This window comes from Hirundo rustica, chromosome 10 (genome assembly GCF_015227805.2).
Source record: "Hirundo rustica isolate bHirRus1 chromosome 10, bHirRus1.pri.v3, whole genome shotgun sequence".
Classification (NCBI taxonomy): domain Eukaryota; kingdom Metazoa; phylum Chordata; class Aves; order Passeriformes; family Hirundinidae; genus Hirundo; species Hirundo rustica.
Genome location: NC_053459.1, coordinates 9,522,246 through 9,548,906, shown reverse-complemented (window position 1 = coordinate 9,548,906; position 26,661 = coordinate 9,522,246). Strand labels below are relative to the sequence as shown.

General features: G+C 39.8%; 1 protein-coding gene and 1 long non-coding RNA gene across 5 annotated transcripts in view; one reads left to right on the top strand and one right to left on the bottom strand.

Annotated features, from left to right (window-relative positions):
- Nucleotides 1–222: 222 nt before the first annotated feature.
- LOC120757101 (uncharacterized) lies at nt 223–1,462 on the top strand. The gene is made up of 4 exons (XR_005702359.1): nt 223–414; nt 492–629; nt 726–916; nt 1,121–1,462. It is a non-coding gene; the product is annotated as an uncharacterized LOC120757101 (long non-coding RNA).
- An 18,687-nt stretch (nt 1,463–20,149) lies between these two features.
- Nucleotides 20,150–26,661, bottom strand: part of NYAP2 (neuronal tyrosine-phosphorylated phosphoinositide-3-kinase adaptor 2) — a 136,279-nt gene continuing 129,767 nt past the window's right edge. For all 4 annotated transcript variants that reach the window (XM_040074244.2, XM_040074243.2, XM_040074246.2 and 1 more), the window contains one exon: nt 20,150–24,081. In XM_040074244.2, coding sequence (XP_039930178.1) covers nt 23,854–24,081 — 228 coding nt within the window. In that variant the 3' untranslated portion in view covers nt 20,150–23,853. The remainder of the gene's footprint in view (nt 24,082–26,661) is intronic.

Sequence of the window (26,661 nt, the reverse complement as noted above, 5' to 3'; positions counted from 1 at the left end):
CACTACCAAAGCTAACTTTGACACTGATACATTCAGTCATATTTGAGAGCCTTTTATCTGGCAGAACATTTCACAGGTGTAACATTTTACACTGTAATTCAGCAGGGCTGCATGACTCATTTGATAATTAGTGAGAGGTCTTTTAACAGGCCCAAACAAAGACCCAGGAAGTTAATATCTCCCAAGGAACTTTTTCTTCTCCTCATAAGGATTATATACCAGAGTGAGGAGTAGTGACCATGAGCAGAAACACCTGGCAATTGCCATTGCAAGGTTTCTCTGGAGCCATATTAGAGACATAAACAATTAAAGCTAGTTTCATTAGATTTTACTGTTCAGAAAATAATTGTATGGGAAAAAGAATTGGAGTAAGAAGAGGCAAATAATAAAAATGATACTATTTGCACTTTCCAGGTATGCTTTGGATATGTATATAATCATATGCAGAAGTTAAGAAATCATTGTAATATGCATGTTGGTGTTTCTAATAGGTGTTGGTTAAACCATTAGAAGTTTTAAGAAAAGGATACTTCAAGTCATTGACTGCAAGAAATTGACTAAGGGACCTGTCATAAAACAACATCCAGTTTCAAGGAAAAGAGGAAAAAAACCCCAAATCTGTGTAAAAGGTATGCAAGCAGCTAAGGACTGTTCCAGTAAACCTCAGTAGGTTCATATTGCCCAAAAACCTTGCTCTTTCAATTACAGTTTCTGTCACCCTGCAGGGCCATTGTCATGGGCAGAGCAAACAGTGAGAGATCAATCCTGGACTTAGGAGGACGGAAACACTTTCATTTCAGGTTGGGCCACCTCTGATTTGCTCCACCTCAGGTTTGTGATGAAGCAATCCAGAACAGTTTCGTTTCTGCCACCTGCTGAAGCCTCAGTATTATAGAGTCAGCATTTGCAGGAAGAGGTAATAGCCTTGATTAGAAGAACAGGGGAAAAAAAAAAAAAAGGAAAGCTGGGAAAAGCAGAGTAGATGGCAGGCACTCAGCCTGTCAGCCCGTGGTAGACCATGCAGAATACAATGTCATACATGAAGACAGGCTGAGTGCCTGAAAGTATATGTTTTTCCAAGAATATCAGTCTAATAAAAAACTATTAATTCTGCTCACAGATCCTGCCTGCCTTATACTCATAGACTATCATGGCTTCAGAAGAGATCTTACAAGCATTTGTGGGCCACTGCTGGCAGGGATGGGTGAGTTCCAGCAATGCTGTTCCCTGCCAGGCCACCCTCTCATTTCCCAGCCAAAAATAAAAAGATGTGCTCCCTGGAAGAGTACTCTGAAGGGAGGCCAGCCATCATGTTCACCACAATTAAAGAGCAGGCTTCTAAAAAGTATGCTCTGGGATTGTAAAAGAACAACCTTGCTACTTCTGTGTCTCTAGTTCAAAGACGCCAATCCAGCCTCCCTTTGCTGGAATAAGGCTGATTTAGACCACAAGATACAGATGGTTACAGAAAAATTGCCAACTTCAGGACAAAGGGACAACAAAATACTGTTTTGAAAGAGGCAGGTAGAGCTTTGAGAGAAACAAATCAACCTTTCCCATTCACCCCTGACCTTTCACAGTATGTGAAAAGTCAAACAATTAAAGAAAACAAAAACTTAAAAAGAAGAAAAAAAAAACCCAAACAAACACACAACGAAAAAACCCCCAAAAAACCACCTTTTTTTTTTTTTTTTAAACTGAACACCACAGCTGCATTTACTAAAATTAGAGTTGAGACCACTAGAAAATTGCTAGGGCGATAAAACAGCTTGTATCATAACCACCACTTTCATTCTGCTCTGTGGTTTAAAAATGCATCTGATTTACTCTCTACCTTTTCTTGTCTGAAAAATGCAGCTATACAATCCTTAGTGGTTAGAACTGTGGCTGAATCACTCTACTTTGCCACAGCTGACTGATCTTCAGAAAACTCTCACCGTGCTCTCTGGAGACTGACTGGACATGCTTTGGTTTCTGCACAACCATCCCATGGAAGGAGACCATGTATATCTCCAAAGCTTGAAACTGTACAGGGAGTTCTTTGGAAGCTAGAGACAAGAAAGGAGTACAAAATGTGTGCAAGGAGTGTTTAAACACAGTAACAGGATGTGCAGAAAAGTATTTGCCAGTCCTTAGACCCTTCCCATCAGAGAGCGATCTGGACAACAGGCTGCTTCCCTGCATACCTCAGCTGCTCAATTCCAGGCTCTCATGGAGAGAGGATTCACTGGCTGGCTGCTCATGTGGGAAGGAAGAACAGATGCAAGAGAGCAAGACTAGGAGAAACCAGAAGTTAAGACAAGGTCATGAGAGAGTGTGAAAGAAGGTGGAGAGGCAGAAAGTCTGCCAAATAAACCCACCACAACCAGACCACTTTTACTTGTGTTCCACTTGTCCTCACCAGTACTTCCTGGTCATGCCATGCAAATCCAGTAGAGCCTGTTACTTCCCCTGTTTCTGTCAGCACAAGATCTAAAAATGCCAGTGATGTGGGATGTACGCCCCAATAGACTCGGCAGATTTTCACTGTGCGTGCCACCCAAGAATGAAGATCCCGTTTTTCTCCCATGAGTAGAAATTTTTCCCTTCCCCAGCATTTCTTACCAGTCTGTCCCAAAACTCAGCATCCCCCTCACTAACTTTTTGGCACTAAATGGTTTATCATGGGAGAATATGCTAAACAGGTGGCGAAAGTAGTCAGGCAAAAGAAAACAACCAAATCAATCCAAATACTTACTTAAAACAACCCTATGATAAAGCCTATGCTTTGGCTTTCACATCCCCAGAGTAATCATAGCAGATCTTACTGAATGTAGAAGTTCAGATATGATACACTCTTAAATAATCAGAGACAAAATATTCAGCCGGCTGTGTTCTGAGCTCATAAAAACACTACATCAATGAAAAGTATTTACTACAGCCCTCAAGGGTGCATAGTAAAAAGGTACATTTTTTACTCTGCAAGACCTATCCCAAGTCTATTTGATTTCACTTGGGAGTCTGGATTTCACTGGATTTAAGTGACAGCCTTCTGATCTGTGCTCAGTGAAAGAGGGAGTTAGAGCCTGTGCAAAAGAACAAGCCAGGTTTGTTTATTTATTTAGTAGCATGTTCTCATTGCATAATGGAATCTTAGAGTGCACATGGGTAAACATTTTGTGGCTGGGTAAAGCTGTTCTCAGCAGGTGGATGTAGCTGATTCCAGGGGCTCCTGGCAGGTAAAATTCATGTAACACAGGAAAGGAAAGAAGCCCAGGACTCTGTACTGGCACAGCAGTGTAGCAGCACTAATGGCCAGGGTTTAAATGCAATTTAAACACAGCATCTTCTCCTGGGCCAAAATTGTACAGAAGTGACTTGGAGAAATTTTTCACTTCATGACTTCCTCTTGAACAATAAAGGGATAGAAAATATAACAACAAAGAACTGGTCCAAAATACTGATAATGCCTTAAACATCTGTCACCTCCAAACACAAAGTCCAACCTTTACCACAACATAACTCTGCGGATCCTTTGCTAGCATAAAAATCAGAAGATGAGGTGAATTTTTTTCCTAAATAAACTTTTACCAACAATTTATCACCAGGGTTTTCATTTCCAAGTGCAGGCAGAACCTGTGGTTATTTTGGAAATTTTGTGGCTAACTGGTAAATGCTGCCGTTCTAATAGAAGCTTCCATAAACAACACTCACAATTCTGAAAGACATTTCCCAAATATTTTTCAAACAGTGCCTTTTTTATCCTGAAGTGCATGGGTGCCTGCAAGAACACTTTGCTTTTAGCTCCATGATGTAAATGTTGGTCAAGGGCTGAGAGGAAAAACGCAGGGGATGCTTTCACTGCCAGGTAACCAACATTGCCAGGGAAGGGCTTCTCTGTCATGTTCAGATTTTTACCCAGGATTTTGAAAACTCTCAGGGTATGCAAGTTGAAGCATGAAAAAGTCATACTATTTAAAAAAAAAACCAAAACAAAAAAACCAACCCAAAATAGAGTTGCTGTTTTAGTCTAGATGTGCTTTAGGCTATCAGATGCAAGCCCATAAGATATAATAGCAGCACTACATGCAGTCTGTTATAACAATCTAAAGATTGTATTGTCATGACAATATGAATGCAGCACTTTTGGTTAGATGCAAAATCTTAATGCTATCCTTTCCTGATTTTTGAGTGCATAACAATGCATTGACATTTTCCTAATGCAGAATTTTTAGTTAGCATCTTTTTAAGCCTTAGTATTCTGTGAATGTAAGGTCATTCGATCATAAAATTGATAATATTTTAGATTCTTTGAATTTATAAATATTCAGGCTTACATAGGGAAATACAACATTAGGTCCTCCCTTTTTCTCTTCCCTCACTTACTCTTCAAAGCAATTTATTAACAACACATATAAGAATAGGCATTTATAATAGAAAAAACCCACCCAGCTTCAATAAGAGATAAATGTAGCACAAGAAGAAACATCCAGTTAGTCCCTAAGGAGCTGAATAATTTCATCTACAATAAACACTTTTCAGGAAAAAACTTACTCTATTTTCTTTGTTGTGGTTCATATTCAGTTTTGTTCCTGTGAGCCAGGTGGTACATAAAGATATATGGAGATACTAAAATCAGATTTTTCAGATAAGCCACAAAACAATAGAAATTAGGACTCTGGCAGATGGATTATCACAAACCCAGAAAAAAAGACTACTAAGAAAAAAGATTCAGAACTAAACTGCTGATTATTTTTGAGATATGATGCCAGGGTAATATTGATATTCAACTAACCGCTGGAGCTCAGGAATCCATCTGCACTCTGTGATCAATCTATTCTAGTACAACGAAAAGCAAACTGTGGAAGGCATCCAAGGCAGGCCTCAGTTGCTGTAGTTTGCTTAGACCAGATTTCAGCTCTGTACCCATTGTTTTTATGCAGCTACTTTGAAAATTTGGCTGTGATATCAAATCCATCCCAACTTTTAATCTGTGGGAATTGAGTTCATCCTAAAGCTGAAGCAAACAGGTGCAATGCCACCATTTCTCAGAAGTGGAGACTTTGGCTTTGTAGCTCCTCTTTTGCAGAGCAGGTTTAACAAAACTGCTAAGAAGAAGTGTAAATAAATGCAGTCCTTCACCATCCTTACACAAACACACACCCATCAAAATTATATATGCAAATATACATATACACACAACTTTATTTCTGAGTCTGATCTAAGTTAGGAAAACTTCAGTTTCTGAAGCAAGTCAGTACCCAGCCACCCATAAATAGCATTGACCACACTAAACTGCCTGGAAAATCTTCCAGAGCAGCAAATCTCCTACCCTCAGGGTTTTTTGGTCATATTGGGATTTAGGGACTGGTTCTGTTTCACCAGCTAAAATTTCTGATGGACAGGCTACATATTGCTGAAGACTGAAAATTAAACGGGAAAATGTCTCCCAGTTTTTGTTAACTGTGACAAAATTTCAGTAACATAGTAACCAAAAATAAACTACCTTGACACATATCTCACTTTTATAATTTTCATTTGTATTTTTGATATTCCTGAGTCATATAATAGGTGTTAGACTTACAGTGACTTGGAAGATTTTGAGGAAGCAAAATCTCCTGGCACCCACCCAGTAAATGTCACGGCATATAATCTTTCTCTCTTTTTAAAATTTAATGTGCTATGTTCATCTTTAAGAGAAAAATAATAAAACTAATGAATAAAAACTAATGAATATATATATTTGTGTGACTTAAAGCCCACAAAGATAATAAATTATTTTTGACTGATTCTCTTGAACTTAGAGTATTGGTTAGAGGGATGCAACACTTGATTACCTGTTTGTACATTAGATGTTAAAAATTCATTAAAAGATATAGAAAGAGTTATGCAATAGAGCATGAAGTTTCTTCACCTTTTTTTCCTAATTAACTAACAGCTTCTAAAATGAAGCAGAAAATTTTATATGAGCCATGTCTTAGCTCAAAATTAAATTTTTTAATGTTTTTTTTTTAATTTTAACTTGCAGTTAAGACTCTGTTCCTTGTCATTCAGGGAGAGTTTCCATTAGATCCAGTGCTGTATGAAAATTTTAAACCACAGTAGCATAGGTAAAAGGAAATAATCTGGTATTTGTTTTCAAAACAGATTCATTCATTATTCCTTTTAATTGGAGATGAAAGTACTCTGCATTATAGGAATCAAATCTCGAAATCTCTGCTTTCAGGAATTCATCTACTACCCTTCCTTTCTTAATCCCTTAGGTATGTTGGAAAGAAAGAGAGAGGAGAGGTGAAATAACAAGTTTTAAAATAGGATATAGTGGAACAAATAACCTTATGATAAGGGAAGAATAAAATAAGGGAAACACTACTAGTCAGGAATATCTTTCACTGCAGGGGCATAAAACCCCCTAACTGAAAGAGAGAAGTGCGTGAAGAGAGCTTGATGTTGACAAAGAAAAGGCGGTGGCATTGCATCAGATATTTTGTCCTTCCTGAAACAGTGCCTCGAACAGGTATTGTTAGAGAAGGTGTTGGTTGGCCACAGACTCCACTCAAGGTGAGGTTTTCCAGTTCCTCAATCACACTGGGAAATCTTTCCCAATATATACATAGCCATGATTTACATAAATTTGCTTAAGGCACAATTTACTCTTCTCAGAGAAAATTATTTCAAAATTCAATGTCAAACAACTGCTTGACATGAATCTTCAATCTGACTTCCACTCCAAAAAGAAGAAAAAAAAAAAAAAAAACCACAATGGATTCTGCCTTCCCAAAGATGCTCACCAGCTCCAGAGTAGCTCCTTATGTGCTTCCACTGCTCCCCAGAGAGTAGAACTCAGTGGATTTGTCCACAACCTAGAGATAAGAGAGGACAACAATTTCTAGTCACATCTTAAGTCTCCATGAAATGAGGGAAGCACACATTCCTATTGTGATTTCTGTTTTGAAGCATCAGCCCAAGTGTTGCTGCTGAGACAGGCACAGGAGTTTTCTATCAGCACAGAATTCCCAGGACTCAAGCACAGACAGTCCAGTGACCACTCATGGACAAAGTGGTAACCAACAGGACAGCAAGACTGTGTTGGTTTTTAGTGTTTGTTTGCATTTGAAACACTTCAGGGAACATTTGAAACGTTTTGATTTGAAACACTGAAAAATCATATCTTTTTGCAGGTTTAAATGACAGTTTTCCAGGTGCTGAATGAAAAAGTAGAACACCATCTTGTTATATCTTTGTGACTAATAAAATTGGACAAAACATTCTTCTAAAAATTGTATTGTGATTTGACAGCAAGTACAGAGGAAGTGAAAGGGTTTTGATTTCAAACAATAGAATTTAAGCAAACTCAAGCTTAAATGCCTTGCTGTTAATATTTGAAACTACTCAACCCAAAGTAATTTTAAATTTAGCAGGTGAAACTCTTTATTTAATAGCAAATCCCAACATGATTAATCTTGGATTTAAATGCCATTTAACTCCAAAGTATTCAAAATGCTGAAGTCAAATATTGTAACCATAGCTAATATCAAAACAAATGACAACATTGCAACATGGTTCAAGCCAAGGAGGGAAGGTGAATTTTAAACAACATGTGGGAGCAGAACAGTAATTTTAAAAAGCAGTTTTATTAAAGGAGACTCGCTAGGCACAATAAATTAATACATTCTTTTGTAACAGAATAACTGAGTTCTACACATTACCTGATGTGTCAAATACTGTAAGCCAGGGGTGAGACAAAATCCCCTTCAGAGCTGTGATCTACAGTCAAATACAAATGTTGAAATCAGGGTTAATATTTCTTTCAAGCTCTTGAAGTCATCTTAGTGCATAATGGTCTACATAAACTGCAACACTCTCTCTAGAAGTGCCCAAAAGCAGAATAAAGGATTGTCAGATACACAGTTTTGTTCTTCCTCTTGCACAACCTGGATAGAAATTAATGTGTTTCTTTTTTTTCCTGACGGAAAAAATTATTGCCACAAAATACCAATAAACCCTACTGAAACAGAAATACTGCTCAGGAAATCATTATTTTACAGTCAATCACCAAAAATTTTCATTTAAAATTGCAGACAGATCAAACACATACCTGCTGGGCAGGAGAGCAGGCAAACTTAGACAAATGTGTACATGCCATAATTCTTCCTGAATTTCTCATGTAAAGTTTGAGCTGCTATTTGAGGTCGAAGGATTTCTTATTCATTCGGAAAGTATTAGGTAAGTATCGATTCCAATGAATCAATAAAATTAGTCCCAGAATAGGTAGAAAAATCAAAAAGACCAAAAAGGATCAAGGCCCTTAAATCAAAGTATTTTAGATGAAAAGTACACATATTCATATAAATACCTTGCCATTCAGGGAGAGAAGAGCGTTGCTATTAAGATGGTACATGCTGTTGTTATAACTATCATTGGCAGAAACACTCAGGCTGTGCCATTTAATTTTATTTTTTACTGTACCAGATGGAATGCTGGTGTCACTGTCTAGTTCTTCTCTCATATCTTGACAGTATCTTTAGATATCATGAATGTTAAAAATACTGTTATCAGGAGGAAACGGGATCGAATATAACAAATTTCTTCTCCTCCCACCTCCAAGAAGGAAATTTCTATGGAAAGAAAAGTAGGGGGGTGATACATAATGAGAAAGGTGACAGAAATCAAGACAAGATAAAGCAGAGGAAAGATAAGCAGGAGAGAACATAGGAAAAAACCCCCAGGGATTGATTAACAAAAGTGGTCTTGCTAGACAGCTGTCAGATTTTAATACAATACTGATTGTGAAGTTCCACTAGAGATTAGAGCCCTTGTAAGCAGCCTCCTTCATCCTGAAACATCAGCAATCCTGTGTCCAGGGCCACTGGAAACTCATGGCTTCACCTGCACTAGGCACAACACTCCATCTCAACACAAACCACTCCCTGTGTGATGCTCCAAAATCCCCAGAGGATGTTGGAGAAAACACCAGTGAATGTCTTCAGTAGAGTAGTTGAGAAAATCACGTTCATTCCTTCAAAAGAGGTGGTGTGTTTTTTTTTTTCTTGTTTGTTTGGTTTTTTTTTGTTTGTTTGTTTGTTTTTTGTTTTTGGGGGGTTTTTGTGAAAGATTTCTTCTCTCTAGGAGAGGACAAAAACTTAGAAATGTGGCTTTTCCTCCTTTATTGACATGGAATTCTAGGAAAAAAGGGACTGTGTTGGGTGACCGAAAATGAATTTTCTCTTCCTGCTGTCTACTTGAAAGGATCTTGGGAATTTCGCAGGAATAAAATTGACCTGAGCACAACCTAGGCTGACAAAGAGAATCCAAGCTCCCAGAAATTTTTGCCTCCCTTAGCTGGCTGCTTCAGTGGCAGTGAGACTGCAGGGTATACTCAGCATCTTCATCTCCCTGTAAGATATTCACAGGAAAAGAGCTTTTTGGTTTCATTTTCTCTCTTCAGGCAAAGTTTTCCTGAGGGGAAAATATTTTCTTTCCTGTAAAACCATAATTTTTTTGCATGGAAAAATAAGTTATTTCACCCGAAAAGGCATTTCATTTCAGAGAATTTACATGGCAGACCCGTATGATTTTATCATCTGATAAAATTGATTTCACAGTAAATTATTTTAAAATATTTGCTGGGAACAGATTATTAGCTCTTGAGAAATCACTGCTTTTCTATTTAGATCTTTGTACCTTACATTTTTAATAAATCTAACCTCTTCCAAAGGAATAACTCTTAAAAATAAGTTTCCTCTTTTTTTTGAAGTAATTGTTCTTTTCCATCTCTAATGCTTCTTCCAATACCCCAGTACACTGGGATAGCCAAAAAATCCTCAAGTTCATATGGTGAAATGCTCTCAGTGTCTTAAAACGCAGAGAAGTTTTGATTGTCCCTTGTGATTCCTGGGAAAGGTTCGAGTCATCAGCTGGCAGATTCAGTTACTGAGCACACAGAGTCAGTGAAATCTCACATCTTGGGCATGACACAAGGACTGGGAAGGACAAAGTAATTTAAGATTAGATGGGACCTCCACTCTTCAGAGGTTCACACGGTACAAGAAGTGGCATAACCACATGAACCCCTTGTGCTCTCCTCACATCACATGGTGAATCAAGTTCAAGATCCTTTTAACTTTAATAACTGTCTTCTTGCTCCATCTTACCAAGCTGATCCTTTAATCTCCATGTGCCAGACCGAAGGCTTTGTTCTCACAGCTCATCCCTTCCCAAAACCCGGCTGGAACCTCAGGGGTCCAGAGCATTTTTTGACACTCCCTGGTATTTACTGCAGTGATTTGTCCAGCACATTCAAGAGCTACAAGGCCGTAACCATTAACACATAAAACAAGCTTTGTGTCAGTTTTGGTTTGGGCCATTATTATTCCTTTTTCTCTTAGATATGTTCTTGTAGAGGAAACAGAAAACGTAAGAAGTCCAGTGCTGTCTTGTAAGAATTCTGGCAGAGAGGTGTGAGTTAAAGTCCTGATAACTAAAAACTCTCACATCCATAATGATCCTCAAGGCTTAACTAACAATGCCTTTAAATATCAGCTTCATACAAACCATCAAATAAGTCAGAGATCTCCATATAAATATGTACCTGGAAAAATTGAACAAGTCTTGCATAGTGCATTTTGGAGCTGAAATGTGGAGGAAACTTCATTGAATGAAGCTTTGTGGAGGAAACTTCATTCTCTAAGGTAAGGGGCATTGCAGACCCAGCTCAGGTACTGCAGACAGGAACAATTCAGCCTGTTCAAGTCAAAAATAATTGCTCACACAGTATGTTCAGGAATGATTTGAGATAGTCACATAATAAATGGGGTGACCACAAATACAGATCATTCAAATGGAATGCCAAGTAACTGTTGCTAGATCTGGGACAATTTATGACACACTTAACCTGTCTCAGACCCAGAGGCCTGCAGTGCTGGTTTCTGCATGACTTTTTGCAATAGCACAGTGGGTGATGAGCGTTTGCTCGTGTTTACAGGAGGACTTGCACCCCTATTCTTGCTCACATACACTTGGGGTAAACATAACAGCATTCGACCTGCCATTGAAATACAGAGTTCTCCAGACTTAAGAACCAATGGATATGTAAAATATAAATAAAACCAGCAGGATTTTGCTTCATCATAGACTTCACTTCTTTCAAACTTCAGTTGTACTTCTGTTTTTTCAGGTTTTTTTTTCTTGCCTTGAAACACTTTATTTTGATTATAATTTTTGGTGATACTGTCTGTCTCTTGCATTTTAATTACAGTTTTAAGGTACTTGTTAACCTACAATTAGCGCGGTGTGAAGCTGAAGGGCTGCCTTGGTTGGGCCCAAAATAACCTTGTAATTTTCTCCTTATTCTCAGCTTTATAAGCTCTAAGGCTCCAGATTGTTTGATTCCCATTTGGATTTTTAGCCCATCGTGAACTTGACACAGTTGCTAAGATACATATCAGTCTGCACCATGTTGATACAATATTATTTAAACACTTTAAAGGGCAGCCTAACAGCTCTCTGTAAACACAAAACTCCACCATAAACTAACTGCTCTCTGCAGAAGCAAACAGCCTGACACAAAAATTAAATCCAGGCTATTTCGGAGATTACTGTGGAAGCTTACATGAGCATCTGCCCACCACCAGCAAAGCACCCCACAGTTTTGAGGCCACCCTGGTCCAGCTTCAGTGTGCTCACAGGTCCCCTGGCTCGATGCCTGCCTCAGCTCCCTGCCGTGCCAGGCTCCTCTGCTGCTGCTGCTGTCACAAGTGCGCAGGCGGTTTGATTTGATTTGATTTGAAGGTGGCAGCCCAGGGCCAACAGCTGTTTCCAGGCCTGCCTCAGTAACCTGCCCAAAATATCAATCTGACCAGGAGCCCAGCCCATGACCAACAGCCTTGCCACACTGCAGAATATTTAAATTAAAAAAAAAAAAAAAAAAAGCTAGAAGGTTGCCCTGTTACAAAGAAGGGCCAGAGAGTCACAGAGTCGGCAGAAAATACAGGCCAAACTCATGAGGCCGGCCCTGTAACTGGTGCTTGTATTCCACGGTACCTTGTTAGCTCGGACAACAACTGTCAGGAAAAAGGTTTAAAGAGCTTCTCAAACGATGCTAGGAATTCTTCCCTGAAACACAAAGGAACTCTTTTACAGAGCCAAGCCTTCACGACCATGTTTTCTCAGCGGTGTCCTGTGCTCGGCCTGTGAGCCGCGTGTCCCCGGTGGCGACAGCCAAGGCACCTTCTCTCAGGTACGGGAAGTGTCTGACAGTGCCTTCTACTGCCATCCAGTAAAACACAGCACAGCCTCACAACAACAGCTTGATCTTCACAGCTGAGTCACAACCTGACACCTCCCATGACCATTTCCAACGCTCTGAAAATAGTGAGGAACATCTTCTGCAAAATATCCCTATTTAGGATCCAAGATTCAGAGATCATGTCTCATGCTGTGCATTAACAGCATTGCCCTAGTGCAATCATCCCCTGCACCATGTCTGCACTGGCAGTAATGGACCAAGTTTTCAAGACCAGAAAAACTTCCCCAAAACCCTACATAGTTTTCAGAGTAAAAATATTTGTATCCACACCATACCTTGGCTCCTCAGTATCACAGTCTTGAGGACAGTTTCACAAGGGCCATGCATCAATATGAGCAATGGAAGGGCTAAAAACACCTGAAAATTCTTTCCCACTTAGTTAATCCCTACTGCTTGCTGGGTTTTTTTTGTTTTTTTTTTTTTTTTTTAAAACCAATTACTCTGAATATCCTCAGGTCAACCTTAACTTTTAACAGCATCTTTGGATGTTTTCCTGGTTTTAACTCCATTAAGTACAACTGTGGTAAATGTTTATCTTCTCCCTTCTAGTTTTACTTAGTCCACTAAAGCGTATTCAGTCTGTTCATTACCTCATTTTTTTCAGTCAGGCTGCAAACTTTTCAGTGTCCTGTCTTCTCTCTTCTATGATGGTTCAAATTGCCACATCAGCTTTTCTTCTACTTGATTTTGTCCTTTTCTAAATGTTCCTGTTAATCATTCCACTATTATGTTTCCAATGATATGATGAATAAAAGCAGAGCAGGCTGGGGTGCAGCTAACAATTCATATCACCAGCAAAGTACAAAGCAGCAGGGCTTTCTCTTGCAGGAAAAGAATTTCTATCTTATAGAACAGGCCATGACACACAGCATTTATTTTCTGCCTCAGGTTTTGTGTGGTCACAGAGACAACCACTTCTCATGAATCTGAGGGCTTGTTTTAGGGTTTTCTTGATAAACCATGTTGTCCTTTGACACTATGCCCACAGCCAGTTCTTCTGAAAAACCACACTGTGGCCACCGTCCTAGTGTTTATGTGTCAGTGTGTCACGCTCTGCTGCTTCAAATTCCTATCAGATCTTTTTGTTTTGTGGATCATGTATTCATTTTGCAGCTTGTTTACATAAGAAACAAGGTTTCTAGTCTTTCTTATTCTAAGGTCCTAAACTTGAGAAACTGCACCAAAAATGGTGATTTTTTTTCCTTGAGTTTTTTATTAATATGAAAAACCTACTTAATGTTAAAAATCTATTTCAAAATGGAAAAAATAAAACAACATTCCACTTGCAAAATTAATCTTAAGACACACCAACATTCAAAAGCTGCTTCATATTTTTAAATAAAACCAGAATTTAAATATCTTTTTCTATTAAAATAAAGTCTCTAGAAAAAAAGACTTCCATTTCAAATTTTCTAATCAACTCTACTTCCTGTTACATGCATTTATCTTTCTGATATGTCATATCACTTATACAAAAAAGTTTGTTCCTCTTTCTCCTGTAAAAATGGAAAGTGATCCAATTCATATTTTCCCCAAAGCCAGGCTTGAGTGTTGCCGTAATATGAGACCACAATTTGCCATGCTACTGCTAATCCTGCCAGACCACACAGATGTGAACATCCTTCCCTGCACGTCAGAGAGTACCAGCCTGAAAGTCACCTCCAAGCACATAGTGAGTGCTCTGAACCAGCAGAGGTCCAAGAGATGGAGTCAATTCCCTACACTCAGCAGAAGAAGAGAGAACAGAAATTATTCTCTAGTCCTACTCTGATCCCATAAAATTTGGAAACTCAGTAAACTGGAGGCTTGTGAAGACACAAGGTATTCCAGTTAGAACATTCTAGGATTTGTGTCACACTATTTCATGTTTGAGAGTGAATATTTTCACCAATTTTAAAAGAAAAATAATCCAAAGCACGGTTTTAAGATAGAATCCTTGGACTGACTGCTTTAAGATCCATGCTTGGATGAATACTGCACTGAGCATACCTTTTTCATTCTAAATTCAGAACTGCTAAGTGTCCCTACATGTTCTTAGGCCAGAGTGACAGTCTCTAGTTAGGACTTATGTGGAGGGAGATAATGTAAGAAAAATCAATATTGTTATTTTAAAGTGTTCAGCCATGAAAGAACTATCAACGGTTGAAAAGACCAGGAACAATCGATTTCAATGAGCAGTTCATATTGGGGAACAAGGCAGAGATAAAGATTGAACTGATAGGAAAGAATATTTAAAGCATTAATCAGATACACTAGAGCTTAATGCCCCTCAGAACAGTTTTTAAAAGAAGACACTATCTTAAAGTTTCACATTTCACTGCAGAGTTACATCCATCAAATAGCACTTGACAACTGTGACATTGAAAACTATTTTCCTTCAAAACATTAATAATTTGTTAAGTTAAAGCATATACTGCTGTTTGAATTCTGTTGGAGCATGTAATGTCATTTCTTGAACCCTCTAGAGGAAAGTTACCCACATGTCTAAGTAAATAGCTGCCAAAATCTATGGCAAAGTAAATGTCATCTTCAAATTGGGATTCCAAGCTGGAGCTGTCATAACATGGTATGAGACTTTTTTAATGTGAAGGCCCTGCATGCCAAAAAGGTGTATGACCCTGTTTTCTTGTTCTTCCATAGGAGCACTTGGAACCAGGTACCCATTTTAGTTTTAAGACGTACATACATACATACATGAATAGATGCGTGATATGCCCATTCCTTGTCATGGAAAACTAATTTATCTCTTATTTCAAAGATTTACGGGAGAGTGTCAGGACAATAAAAGCATGTAACAAGACTTACAACCCCAAAACCCAGCAGAAAAGATCCACACCAAACTAGCTGATAGCAGGAATGTGGAGAGCATCTGTAAGGTGCACGTTGTAGAAAATGGTACTAAATTCAAAAATGGAGAGAAGAGGTAAGGGAGTACTGGAGGTTGAGGTCTCCAACATTTTAAAATGTTCTCTGAAAGAGGGAGATAAGTTGACACCAATCTTTCATTAAGGTTTTGATTTACCTTTGACAGTATCAGACAGCCACTAACAATCTACCCAAAGATAAATCAAAGGTGTATAAAATATTTTTGGTCCAGAGTAAAACTAGGAGTGTATTTGTCTATGCTAGAAGAGCAGTAAATGTACCATTAATTATTCTTCTTGGCTGTATTATCTAGTGCTCCTCAGTCAAGATAAAGTTTGAAGGACAGAGAGCACTTTTCCACAAGCAAAAACCCAAAGTCAGCATTTTGTCCAATTTCCTATAAATTCGTCATGGAAACAGTATAAAACTTTCCTAAAACACACCTTGAACTAGCAGAATATGTACATTAAGTGCTATATTTCACCACACTAAGACACTAAACAATCTTTCCCCTCCTTAAACCCACTAACCTCACATGGCAGAGCTCTCATTTATCTTGTGGACCTACCGAGAAAGAAAAATCTGAGTGAAAAGTACTACATATTCATTCTTTCTTAGAGACAGAAGGACAGAAAGGTGATTTATATGTTGTGGAACCCTGTTAACATAAGAAATAGTATCTCTGTGGAAATTAAATAGGCAGTAAAAAAGCTTTCTTACGGAAGTAAAGTAAGCATTAACTCAAATTTGCTTTTCTATTGGATTAAAACTTGTCAGAATTTGGAATTTCTTTTGGTACCAAGTTTCAGAAGATTATTTATGCTTGAATTCCTGAAACAGATGGAAAATAAAGGAATATGAAAATTTTGGCAAAAAAAAAAAAAAAATCAGAAATGTTACTTAGTTCATTTCAAACCCTGCTGTTATGAAGAGGTTTCAGCATTTGTCTCTGCCATAGATTCAGAGTATTCTGCATCAGAGCTGTCTGAACTCAGACAGTGTACTGTATCTACAAAAATAGACATAAGTGATGAAACAGAGGGGAGTTTCCCAGGATAAATGAAACAGCAGCAAAAGTACAAGGAAAAACTCTGAAACTCCGATGATAACTGGTCAAATTCACAGTTTCTGTCAGTCCACAGCAGTAAATCCCTGGCAGAAATGTCAGCAGGATCATTCCAGCACTGTCTGTGGTGACTGTGCAGCACCTGTTTGCAAGGGCTCACAGCTATGCCCTGGTCACACCTGAGAGCACACATCCACACCCACAGGGGTGGGCAGTGCCAGGGCTGCCCTGAGCTGCTGCCTGGCTGTGTTTTCCCTCAAAGGTCTCTGCCTTTCTGTAGGGCTGCAAACCCAAGGGAGTGCTGCCAGGGGCACTGCAAGGGGTGCTGAGTGGCTTAGGTGAGCTTAAATGACCCTTCCAGGAGCTGATTTTCAACCCTTTGATCCTGTGTGCAGTACTGCAGGTTTACCCCTGCTGACTGCTGCTGCACAAGGAGTGGAAGTCTGGTTTTTATCAAGGCTGATGGCACTGCTTGCAACCTTGAGCGCCCTGAATAGGTTGGATCCTAGTTAGTTTCAAAATTCGTCCTCTTTTTTGGACGTACCACCTAATTAGATACTTTTTAGGAGGCTAGGCCAGGTGTTTTGACACCATGGCCAGGGACAGGGATGGCCAAAGCATGGGGGAGAAGTCTTACCCATGGTGAGTATGGAAACTGCAAGCGACACAGTTCAGAGGATGAAAAAACACTCTCAGGTTGTGCCTGGTCAGTGAAACACCTACCTCAGGGAATAACTCATCCTGTCAGCTCATTACAACATATGCCACCACATGCCCCACACAGGGTAAGAGCCAGGGAAAGAAACTGTGGGTTTCTTGGATGTGCCACACAGTTCAGCAGAAGCTGTGACAAAATTCTCAAATGAGCTTAAAACCCACGCAGAAAATGGATGCCTTTGCCTGCTTGGCCAAGGAGACATTAGCCTCTTTAAACTTATTAAATAAACACACTAGCCAGTCAATTGTTGTGTTTACAAGAACAGAAAACAATAAAACCTAAAACTGAAGAACTTGGGAAAGAATAGAACTCTTCGGTCGGAGCTGGATTCCACAGGAGTTAATTTGAATTTCCCTAGCCAGCTGGAGCCTGGGGAAAGCTGATTTTCCAGAGCCCTGCTCCTTGTAGAATCATTTACACTTCTCAAGTGGATGTAAAACCACGCCACAGACACTAGCAACACCATTTAACACCCACTTTGCAGAGGTGTTAACGTCCAAACAAAGTGTAAGGGCACGGAGAGCAGGAAGACATTCAGCCAGGAGCGGCTGCTGAGGAGGCGCAGGCTCCTGTCTCCGGGGGCTGGCAGCCGGGCGTTTCCCTGCCCCCCGAGCACCGCGATGGCCAAGAGCCGCTCACACGAGGTTCCTCCTGGCGGGGGCACTTGTGCGAGGGAAAGGGACCCGCCTGGCTCCCTGCAGGGCGGCTGTGACCCGCCCTGCTGCCGCAGGACACCCTTGTGCCGGAGGCTGAAGCTCAGGGTTTTCCCATCACATTCCCAGCCGTTCCTCTCTCCCCAGCCCTCTGTGAAACTTGCTGTGTATAAACCAAGAACTGCATTGATAAATCCTAACTTCTAAAAAAAAAATCAGTGCTGGTTCATCCTCCTGCTCTCCTCATATGTTTTCATGAGGGTTAAGAGCGTACAGAGCCAGCTGAGAACAGGGGAGGCAAAGAGTATTAATGGGGGGGGAAAAAAAAAAAAGAAAAGAAAAAAAAAAAAAAAAAAAAAAAAAGCGCGCAACTCTTGTACCTAGAAATATATTTCCCAAAGCACATCATGAAAGAAAGGATTGAGACAGAAAGAGAGGAGGCAAAAGAAGATGAAAATATACCACAGGTGGAGAAAACACTGAAACCACCACCCACCCCGCTGCCAAAAATCTCAACTAAAAAGTGACAGATGTGTAACCTTGTATTAAAGGAAAAGAAAAAGCACCATAAAAGAGATGTTGGCAGGTTTAGAAAATAAATACCAAACGTGTTCAAGTCTTGCCTTTGAGCAGTGTTTCTTTTCAGTCGTCTTTAGTTTTTGTAAATTTATTTCGTTTCCTGCAGTTCCCTTGCCAGCTCTGTGAGTGCTGGCCATAGATCTGAGAGATGTTGGCCCATCTTCCCTCTGGAGGCTGCTTGACTTCCCTGCTGTGCTCAGGGCAGGTTGCTTGTTCCCAAGCAAGACAAGCCCCTCTGTGCTTTAATTGCTTCTCAGCCACTCTGGCACCAGCTGAGGTCACTCCGAGTGACTGCGGGGGAGAAACAGCAGCAGCTCCAGCCAGTGGTATTGTGATGGCTTTCAAAATGCAAAAGGAGCAGAGACCCAAGACAGAGCACTGCAGGCACCTTTCCACTTCTAAGTAAACTTAGAGAAAATACAAGTGTAAAACTCAGCTGTTGCTTTTTATGGTCTTGTCTCCTTTTAATTTAAGCTTCTTCTGTTTAAAAAACTATGGTATATAAAAAGTGTTTCTGCAGTGGCAGAGAAAGAGAATACACGTATTTCAGATAGGAAAAAGTCTGAATTTGCCCTATATATATGCTCCCTGGTGCATTTGTCAATGCTTCCATTTCATTCCTTCTCTGTTCAGGTGCTGCTGTGTCCAGAAGTGGTCAGGCATGTCATGTGGAGTAAGGTGAATGTTGGAAGTCACTATGGCAAGCCTTTAGAAATGAGCTAGGACACAGGACTTTGTGAACCATACCACTGAAGAGTACAGATATGAATCTGACAAACTGACAAAATCTCTTTTCCCCTTTCAGGGCTGGAGAAATCCCTGTAAAACAGTGTTAATTTGTAGTCATCTGTATGGGGGTCTTCATACTAAACAGAATATGTGAGAAAAAGGCTGGACTTTGCTTCAGAGGGTGAGTCACTCTGAACATCTGTGTCAGGGGCTGGGGAGAGGAAGAGGAGCATGAAGAGGTAGCAAAGCTCTTCGTCCTATATATGAACCCTGTCAATGGGATAGCTGCCGAGGAGAGAGGCTGTGCCCTGGGGAAAGCAGGTGACTCCTGGGGCAGGGAAGCACTTGGAAAGCACCTTCAGGATCATTTGCAGCCTGTCCTGGAAGGAGCTCCTGCTGAAGACAGCCAAAACTTCCCCCTGCAGTGCACTTCTGCATGCAGATCTGTACAGACAAGGATAAGACTTTTTTGCATATTAGAGGCAGCTTTTTTTTCATGAAAGGAGAGAAATATGGTGTCAGTGCCACGGCAAGAGCATTACTGCTTCTTGCTGGGTTCATTATTTACTACTTGCTTACTTGTTCTTGGAAACCTTTTTAAATTACAAAATGCCTTTTAAAAAATATTAGGGGGGGATGTCTTCTTAAAAAAGTTGTGGAATTCCTCTGCAAGGGCTGGGTTTTACATCTTAATGTGACTAAAGCTCTTGTCTGGAAACAAAGATTATGCTTACTTTTGAGCAGATTTTTTAGAGCTTTATGGAGAATGTGATAGGTCTCTCTCCCATTTGGGGATATTGTGCAAATGGAGATCTTTGAAGAGAGCATCTGCCATCCCAGACTGTGAAAGGTGCTTAGACAAAAATTTATCTGCTCTTCAGAGAAGTCTTATCCTAAGGATTTAGTTGAGGATGGCACTCATGGCATTAGATGCAACGAGGCATGGCTTGCAAATACTAACCTATTAAGGCAATGAATTCATTTCCTCCAACAAACTGTACGATTAAAAATGTGGCTAGGGAATGTTATAAATATACATCTATGACTTAACTTTTTTCTCAGGAATCTCTGGCTAATTCCTAGTGAACAACCTGTCTCTGAACTTAAACTATCAAATGAAAATGAACAGCCAAATATTTTAAACTATTGCTTTTTATTATAATTACACTGGAGCACAAATAAATAAGCACTAAATTATTGTAAAATATTGTCAATGCACTAAAGAAAGCAGAATTGATCTTCAAACAACATCTTATTACTTCAGAAGTATCAAAGTACATTTAATTACATCTTACCTAAAAAAATCACGTACAAAAATGAAAAGAAAATTAATATGTATTTATACTGTGTATATAGAAACGGCTAATAATATATGATTACAGTTAGCCTCTAGCTACTCCTTAGTCCTACACAATCTCAGGCACATACCTGACAATTTCTAATGAAATATAAAAAAAACCCCAACATGACATTCAGTTTCAAGATATTGGTAAATGTATTACATTGGAATGAACAGAGAATGATTTCATTTTATTTAAAAACCCTGTCATTTAAAAACATAGTGCCATTGTCCACTTAAAAATAAACAACCCAAACCAAAAAACCCCATACTATTTTATACCATTTGCTTTAATTTGTCAAAAGGAGCGATAAAGTAGACATACATTGGCTAATATACGTAAACACATTTTTAGTGCAAGAATAACAAGACCTGTGACTTTACTGTGCTTTCTTGAAATCACAGTGCACCTTACACAAATTGCTACACTATAATGTTTAACTTCAGGAGTTTAAAGCAAAATAAGTGCATACCAAACAATTTCATATATACAGTCTCCATAAGTGTGTGTATATATGTGATCTGTATGTATATACAGATTGCATATTTATACAGACTACAGCTTTAATGACCGTGTGTAACTAAGCACTGTCATTCACCCTGTGACACAGAAGCCGCTGAGACAAGAGGTGATGTAGGAAACGTTTGACAGCATTCTGATGGCAGCTCGGCAGGACGATATACCTTTTACTGGAGCCATGGGGTGGGCCAGCAGTCACGGGACAGGGTGGTGGCTGTGTCCTGCTCTGGCTCTGTCCCTGTCCTTTGGAAACTACTCCGCCTGAGCCTCACGTTCCTCCTCAGTAAAACGGCTCTCGCAAGCATGAGGTTTATTTCACATTTCTAAAGTGCTTTGAAGGTAAGTGCTTAGTTATATTTTACTTTTTCATGTTGTCGCACTTTAAAACAGGAAGCCATTGTTTCCATGGGATACAATGGAGGTCTGGAAGCACATGGGCAGTTATTTAGGAAGGACAACATAAACAGCGTTGAGAAATAAAAGCAAAACAAGGAGTTTGCGGTGGGCCAAGTGTACAAGCAAGTCTGCTTAGGGCAAGAATGCTTCAATTCCCTGATCATTATTCCTATTACATCTCGATATGGAAAGGACACGATATGAACAAACACTACCAAGCACGGAACTGTTCACACTGACACCATCTCTCCCCAGCGGGTGTGCCCAGGGTCTGCGCTGCCAGCGACGCTCTGGCAGCGCGCCTTTAAAGGAGCTGCTCCAGGAGGAAACCAGTGAGGAAAAGGACTGGCAGAGCTGACTGAGCGCCGGCTCGCGTTTTGTCACCAGTGACTTTGTGCAGCTGGGGGAAGGGGCTGAGCTAAGTATGTCACACATGGATGTGGAAAATTCTTCTCTTGCCACATTACAAGGAAGACAAAGCATGAACACTTGCTGAATAATGAACCTGTTATCTCAACAGATTTCTCATGAACAACAAGTTGTCTTCTTTCCAGCAGATTCTGGAACTTTGCGAGATCTCTGAAGTTTTTCTTCTGCCATTTTCTTTCTTTAAAAAAAAGAGAATAAGCAGAATAAACAGTTGGTGTCTTTTGGATGTTACACGTTCAAAGATTCCCTCACAGCCTCCGGGTTTTTCTCATGTATTCTATCATTTGGGCTGTGAGAGGGTCTTCAAATTTCAACTCTGCATTTCAACTCTGTACCTATTCCAGCCTTTGTATATTCATAATACACCAATATTTAACGTATGTGGATATACGTATGCACACATTTATGGGTATATATAGATACATGCGTATATACATGTATATGTGTGTACACATATGCATATATACATATACAATAATGCTAATATACATACACACATATAAACACACACTTCATCTTTTACAGAAATCTCAGTTTGGACATCAAAATATACATTAGTTAATTAGTTATAAAATATTTAAAAACTTTATTTCAGAGGCTGAAAAGAAACTACTACGGATAAAACATTACTGAAACTCAAACTTTAGCAATATAGATTACAAAAACCTTCTAAAATTTGTTATTTTTGGTCTTTTTCGATCAGCAATTACAGCTGTGGCAATGCTGTCAATATAATTTTAAAGAAAAGCCAATATAACAAGAAGTTTCAAACAACACACTTTTTCTTCTTGGCGAATATAATATTAAAATGATTGTTTTAAAGAGGGAATTTTGTACTACCAAACTTCAGACACATAGATAGAAATTTTAATATACAAAATATATGCCATAGATCTTTTTTCCCCCCTACTCCACCGCAGTACAAGTTTCCCTCATCCTCAACATATCCTTTTGGAAGATATTTCACCGCACAGATTTCACCCTCATAATCAGTATAAGCCATCTCTTTCTCCCGTTAAAACCAGGAGGTCATAATTCTTTGGTCATGACATAATATTCTGTTAAAATGGGTGTAATATAATACAGGATTGCAAGCCAATTCCAGAAGCAGCCAGGAAGAAGAAATGGCATAGCCGGGAGAACACGTTACGTGGGCTCCTGCTTCCAAACCGCATGAAATCAAGAGGGATTTCCCAACAGCCTTTCAAGGGGTCTGAAATCCAGCCCACAGAAACAACGCGAGGAAATCTGACACAGCGTAAGCAAGGATGTGCTGCTGGATTTAAAAATAATAAACATGTAAACATATTTTGTCGCTTTTATTTTCTGGACCGTCGGTAAATGTGGACAGGGACAGCGGCTGCAGTGGCCCTGCCTCAACCCGCTGAGCGACCGGCTCTCTCTGCCAAGGGCTGCACAATGCTTAGTCACAGTGAACCATGGTCTCTGCTAATCAACGGAATGTCACCAAGGAAGAGATCCTGTCGCAGGCTTTGCTGCACAAAATTGAGTTCCTTGGCTGAATCATTTTAGTAACTGCTTGGTAAAACCAAGGACAATTTATCTCGTTGCCATTACGGGAAAACAGATGCAGAGCAACTACTGTTTAAATGCAACTTGGGCACCCGCACTGAGCACTTGTATTTTCAGTGCTTGCAGGTTTGCTGTTTCCCACCAGAACTCTCTCCTTTGTCCATCCCACCCCCCAAGCTAAGGATATCTAACAAGTACAACTCCAGTTATCTTCTACAGCCCTAGCACCGAGTGGTTTTGTACATCGTCCTCTCCAACAACACGTACAACCACATGCTTTTGTACAGAGGCCACATCTAGGCAGGTCAGAGAAATAAAATGGTGGCGGTGGGTGTGGGGGTGAACAGCAGAATAGAACATAGAAAATAGGTAATAAAACAGTATAACAGTAACATTATATAGTAAAATTCTCCATAAATTTTTGAATTTTTATATATATATATATATATATTTATATATTTAAACAGTGTATTAGTTTGGGTGTTTTCAATATATTGGTGAAATATTTACATTTTGATATCTTCTGGATCCAAAAAAATCCTGGATAATATGTATGCCTTAATCCAGTCGGAAACTTAAATCTCTCTCTCGATTGACAGGTGAGTACTGTACTGGTGTGTTTTTTCCTAGGAAGTTCACCACCTGTAGGTAAGTCTTAGGTTAAAGCCTTTGCCTTTTAAAGAAAGCAGGCTACCTGTCCCTGGTGCCAAACAGTGGAGAGGGCATCCTCCACAGGTCTGTCAAATTGCAGTGTCCCAGAAAACAGTTTGTTGTTTGGAATAAGGAGGAGGGCTGTATTTCTTGGTCCCGGCATTCTTTTTCCAACTTGGCAAAATAGGCATGCTGTCCTGTTTGCAGAGTCCTTTCTCTGATTTCTGTCGAGCTTTGATCTCTCTGCAGAGGCAACGCTTTTTTTCAATCATGTCCAGCATTGTATGGTCCCCTTGCAACCACTGCATGCACGTCACCTATTGGGGGAAGTGGATGGAGGAAGAAAAGAAAAGGGGGAGGGTGGAAAAGAGGGAAAAAACATACAAATAACTATCTTGGTCATAGATAAAATATGATTTTTCTTTACAAAGTTATCTTGCTCTTGTTTGAAACACTCCAATTTTATGAACAAAAATCTCTATGCCAACAACAGAAACAGTTAGCCTTTACTTCTAAATGCTTTAAGAAAAAAAAAAAAAGAGTAATAGAAGATCCCTGATTTAACTTCTCCAGAGCACTAAAATCTAATAAAGATAAATGGTTTGGGCCATCTAGCACTGGTTGGATTTTAAATGATAGAATAAATCTTAAAAAGGCACGTGGATCTTAAAAACAGCCTTAAGTTGTGAATATAAAAAATTCTGCACACTGAAACCCATGTTTTATATTGCTTTACAAATTCAGCCTGTCACATTAAAAGCAGGGTGTTAACGTTTCTGAGTATCAAGCTAAATATAACTGCTCAATTTTGTTAAAATGATTTCATGAAATCCATGCAAATGATACGGAATAACCTATCCTGTGATATTTCATTAACTGGAAGGCACCAAGAGTTAAGAAACTCCATGTTTTCATGCCTGTGGAATACTGGAGAACATGATCCAGAAGGGGAGGTTAACATATGTTTAGCTGTAAGTACATGTTACAGCCCCTCTGAAGCTGAGAATATGACTTCATTTGAGTTCAGTGGGGAGTTCACAGCTGAAAACTGTCTTCAGAGGCTTTAGACTGGAACAGACATCACTAATAGTAAACTCTTCTGAAAGGGGTCATTGGTTTTGGATATCACTGTATACCTGCAGCTCAGGAAACTTCCTCCCAACACTTACGTTGCAAATTTGAAGTGATGTCTTGAGTGTCCCCACGTTTATTTCCCAAGAGGTAAGGATTTGTGTGTAAGTGCACACGGTACATTCACTGGGGCTGTCCAGGTACATCTCTGCTCTTGTCATGAAAATTAACATGCACAGCAATACTTTGGCAGAGTTTGCGGTTCATGAAGGAAATGTATCTTTATTATTAAGGGTACTTGAAAACATTTATTAATGCATGTGCCTTTCATTCACAAGTCTTAGAATGCCAGGCATAGGCATACACCAAATCCCTAGAACTGTGGCCTGGTTTGCCTAGAATCCCCTACAGAAACTTCCGTGGATCTCAGTAGATTTTGTGTTCAGCTTGAAACATATTTAACATTTATTGAAATGGATTAAACAAATGTTCAGGTTTATAGCAGAAAACAAAGCAAAATAAATAAATTTAAGAAAGCCTACCAGAAAAAGTAATAAAAAATTATGTACTCAAACAGAAAAATTAATAGAATACAGAAATGTCAGTATTTTTTGTAGGATAAAAGAATTGTATCAAAAAACCATTCTTACCTTATACACTAGATAGTACTCTGAGTAAAACAAGTCTAAACCATAATATGGATTTTGTTCTTGAATATTCTTATGAATTTTGAATTACACAGGTAACTTAGGTAACTTATCTGCAATGTGTCCTCCTGAATGGCTGTGCCATTTCTCCAGGAACTCAGCTGTGCCTGCTCTTTTAATTGAATACTTCTCTTTCATTTCAGGCGTGATCTAATGTTTACTGTGGTGCAGGTGGACGTGAGGCACAGCATCTGCACGGCCATGAGACTTTCTATCTTTGGCTGCCCAGGTTTGGTCCAAAACTCCCTGTCTGAACTGGAGATGCTCCCCTCCCACGCTTTGGCTCCACTCCACGGATCTTTGGAGAAGCTCTGCCTGACCCAGATTTCCTGCCACTCTGTTCACCAGCGGTGGGTCAGTACTTACACAGCAGTGTCTTCAGCTTGGCCGGGTCCTCCTCCATGGGGAAGGACAGGGACACAATCTGCACACAATTCATTACACAAACATTCACCAGCACAGCGGCTTCTGCACCGGGCTTGACGACAACAGTGCTTGAGCATGGATTTCCTCTCGTAGGCACCGGGAAATGCCTTCTCTTTTATAGCTCATCACGTCCCAGGCAGAGCGTGTGCCAGTGCCAATCCCCACAGCACGCGGTGTGCTCCAAGTGTCACAAGCAGCGCCCGCAGCACCCGCCACAGCCCCCGTGAGAGTGTCGCATCCACGCCAGCCCACACAGCGCAGTGCCCACACGGTGCCCTGTGGTACCCGTCTCCGGCAGTCAGGGATGTATTCGAGGGGACAGGAGCAGCATTGATTGATTTCTAACATGTTGGTTTCTAACGTGCCAGTTGCAACTTCCCAGAGATAGAAATGGAGTTGTAGAAAGTATCAGTTACTTAGACACTCTGCTACCCCCTGCAAAACTGCAACTAAAATATACCCAAGAGAATGCAGCTACAAAATATCTTTTTTTTTTTTTTTAATACTGGCCACCATATTTTGTTATGGTTAGTGAATCATTTGCTGTGAAGAATTTGAATTTTCCCACTTTCCCAGACACAGATTTTCAAGTCTACATGGGATTTTTTAAAAGCTATCTTTGTTTGATGGCTAAGTCCTTCCTATCAGCATCTTCTTAGGTGTACTGTCCACTTGGCACAGTCCTCTCCTGGA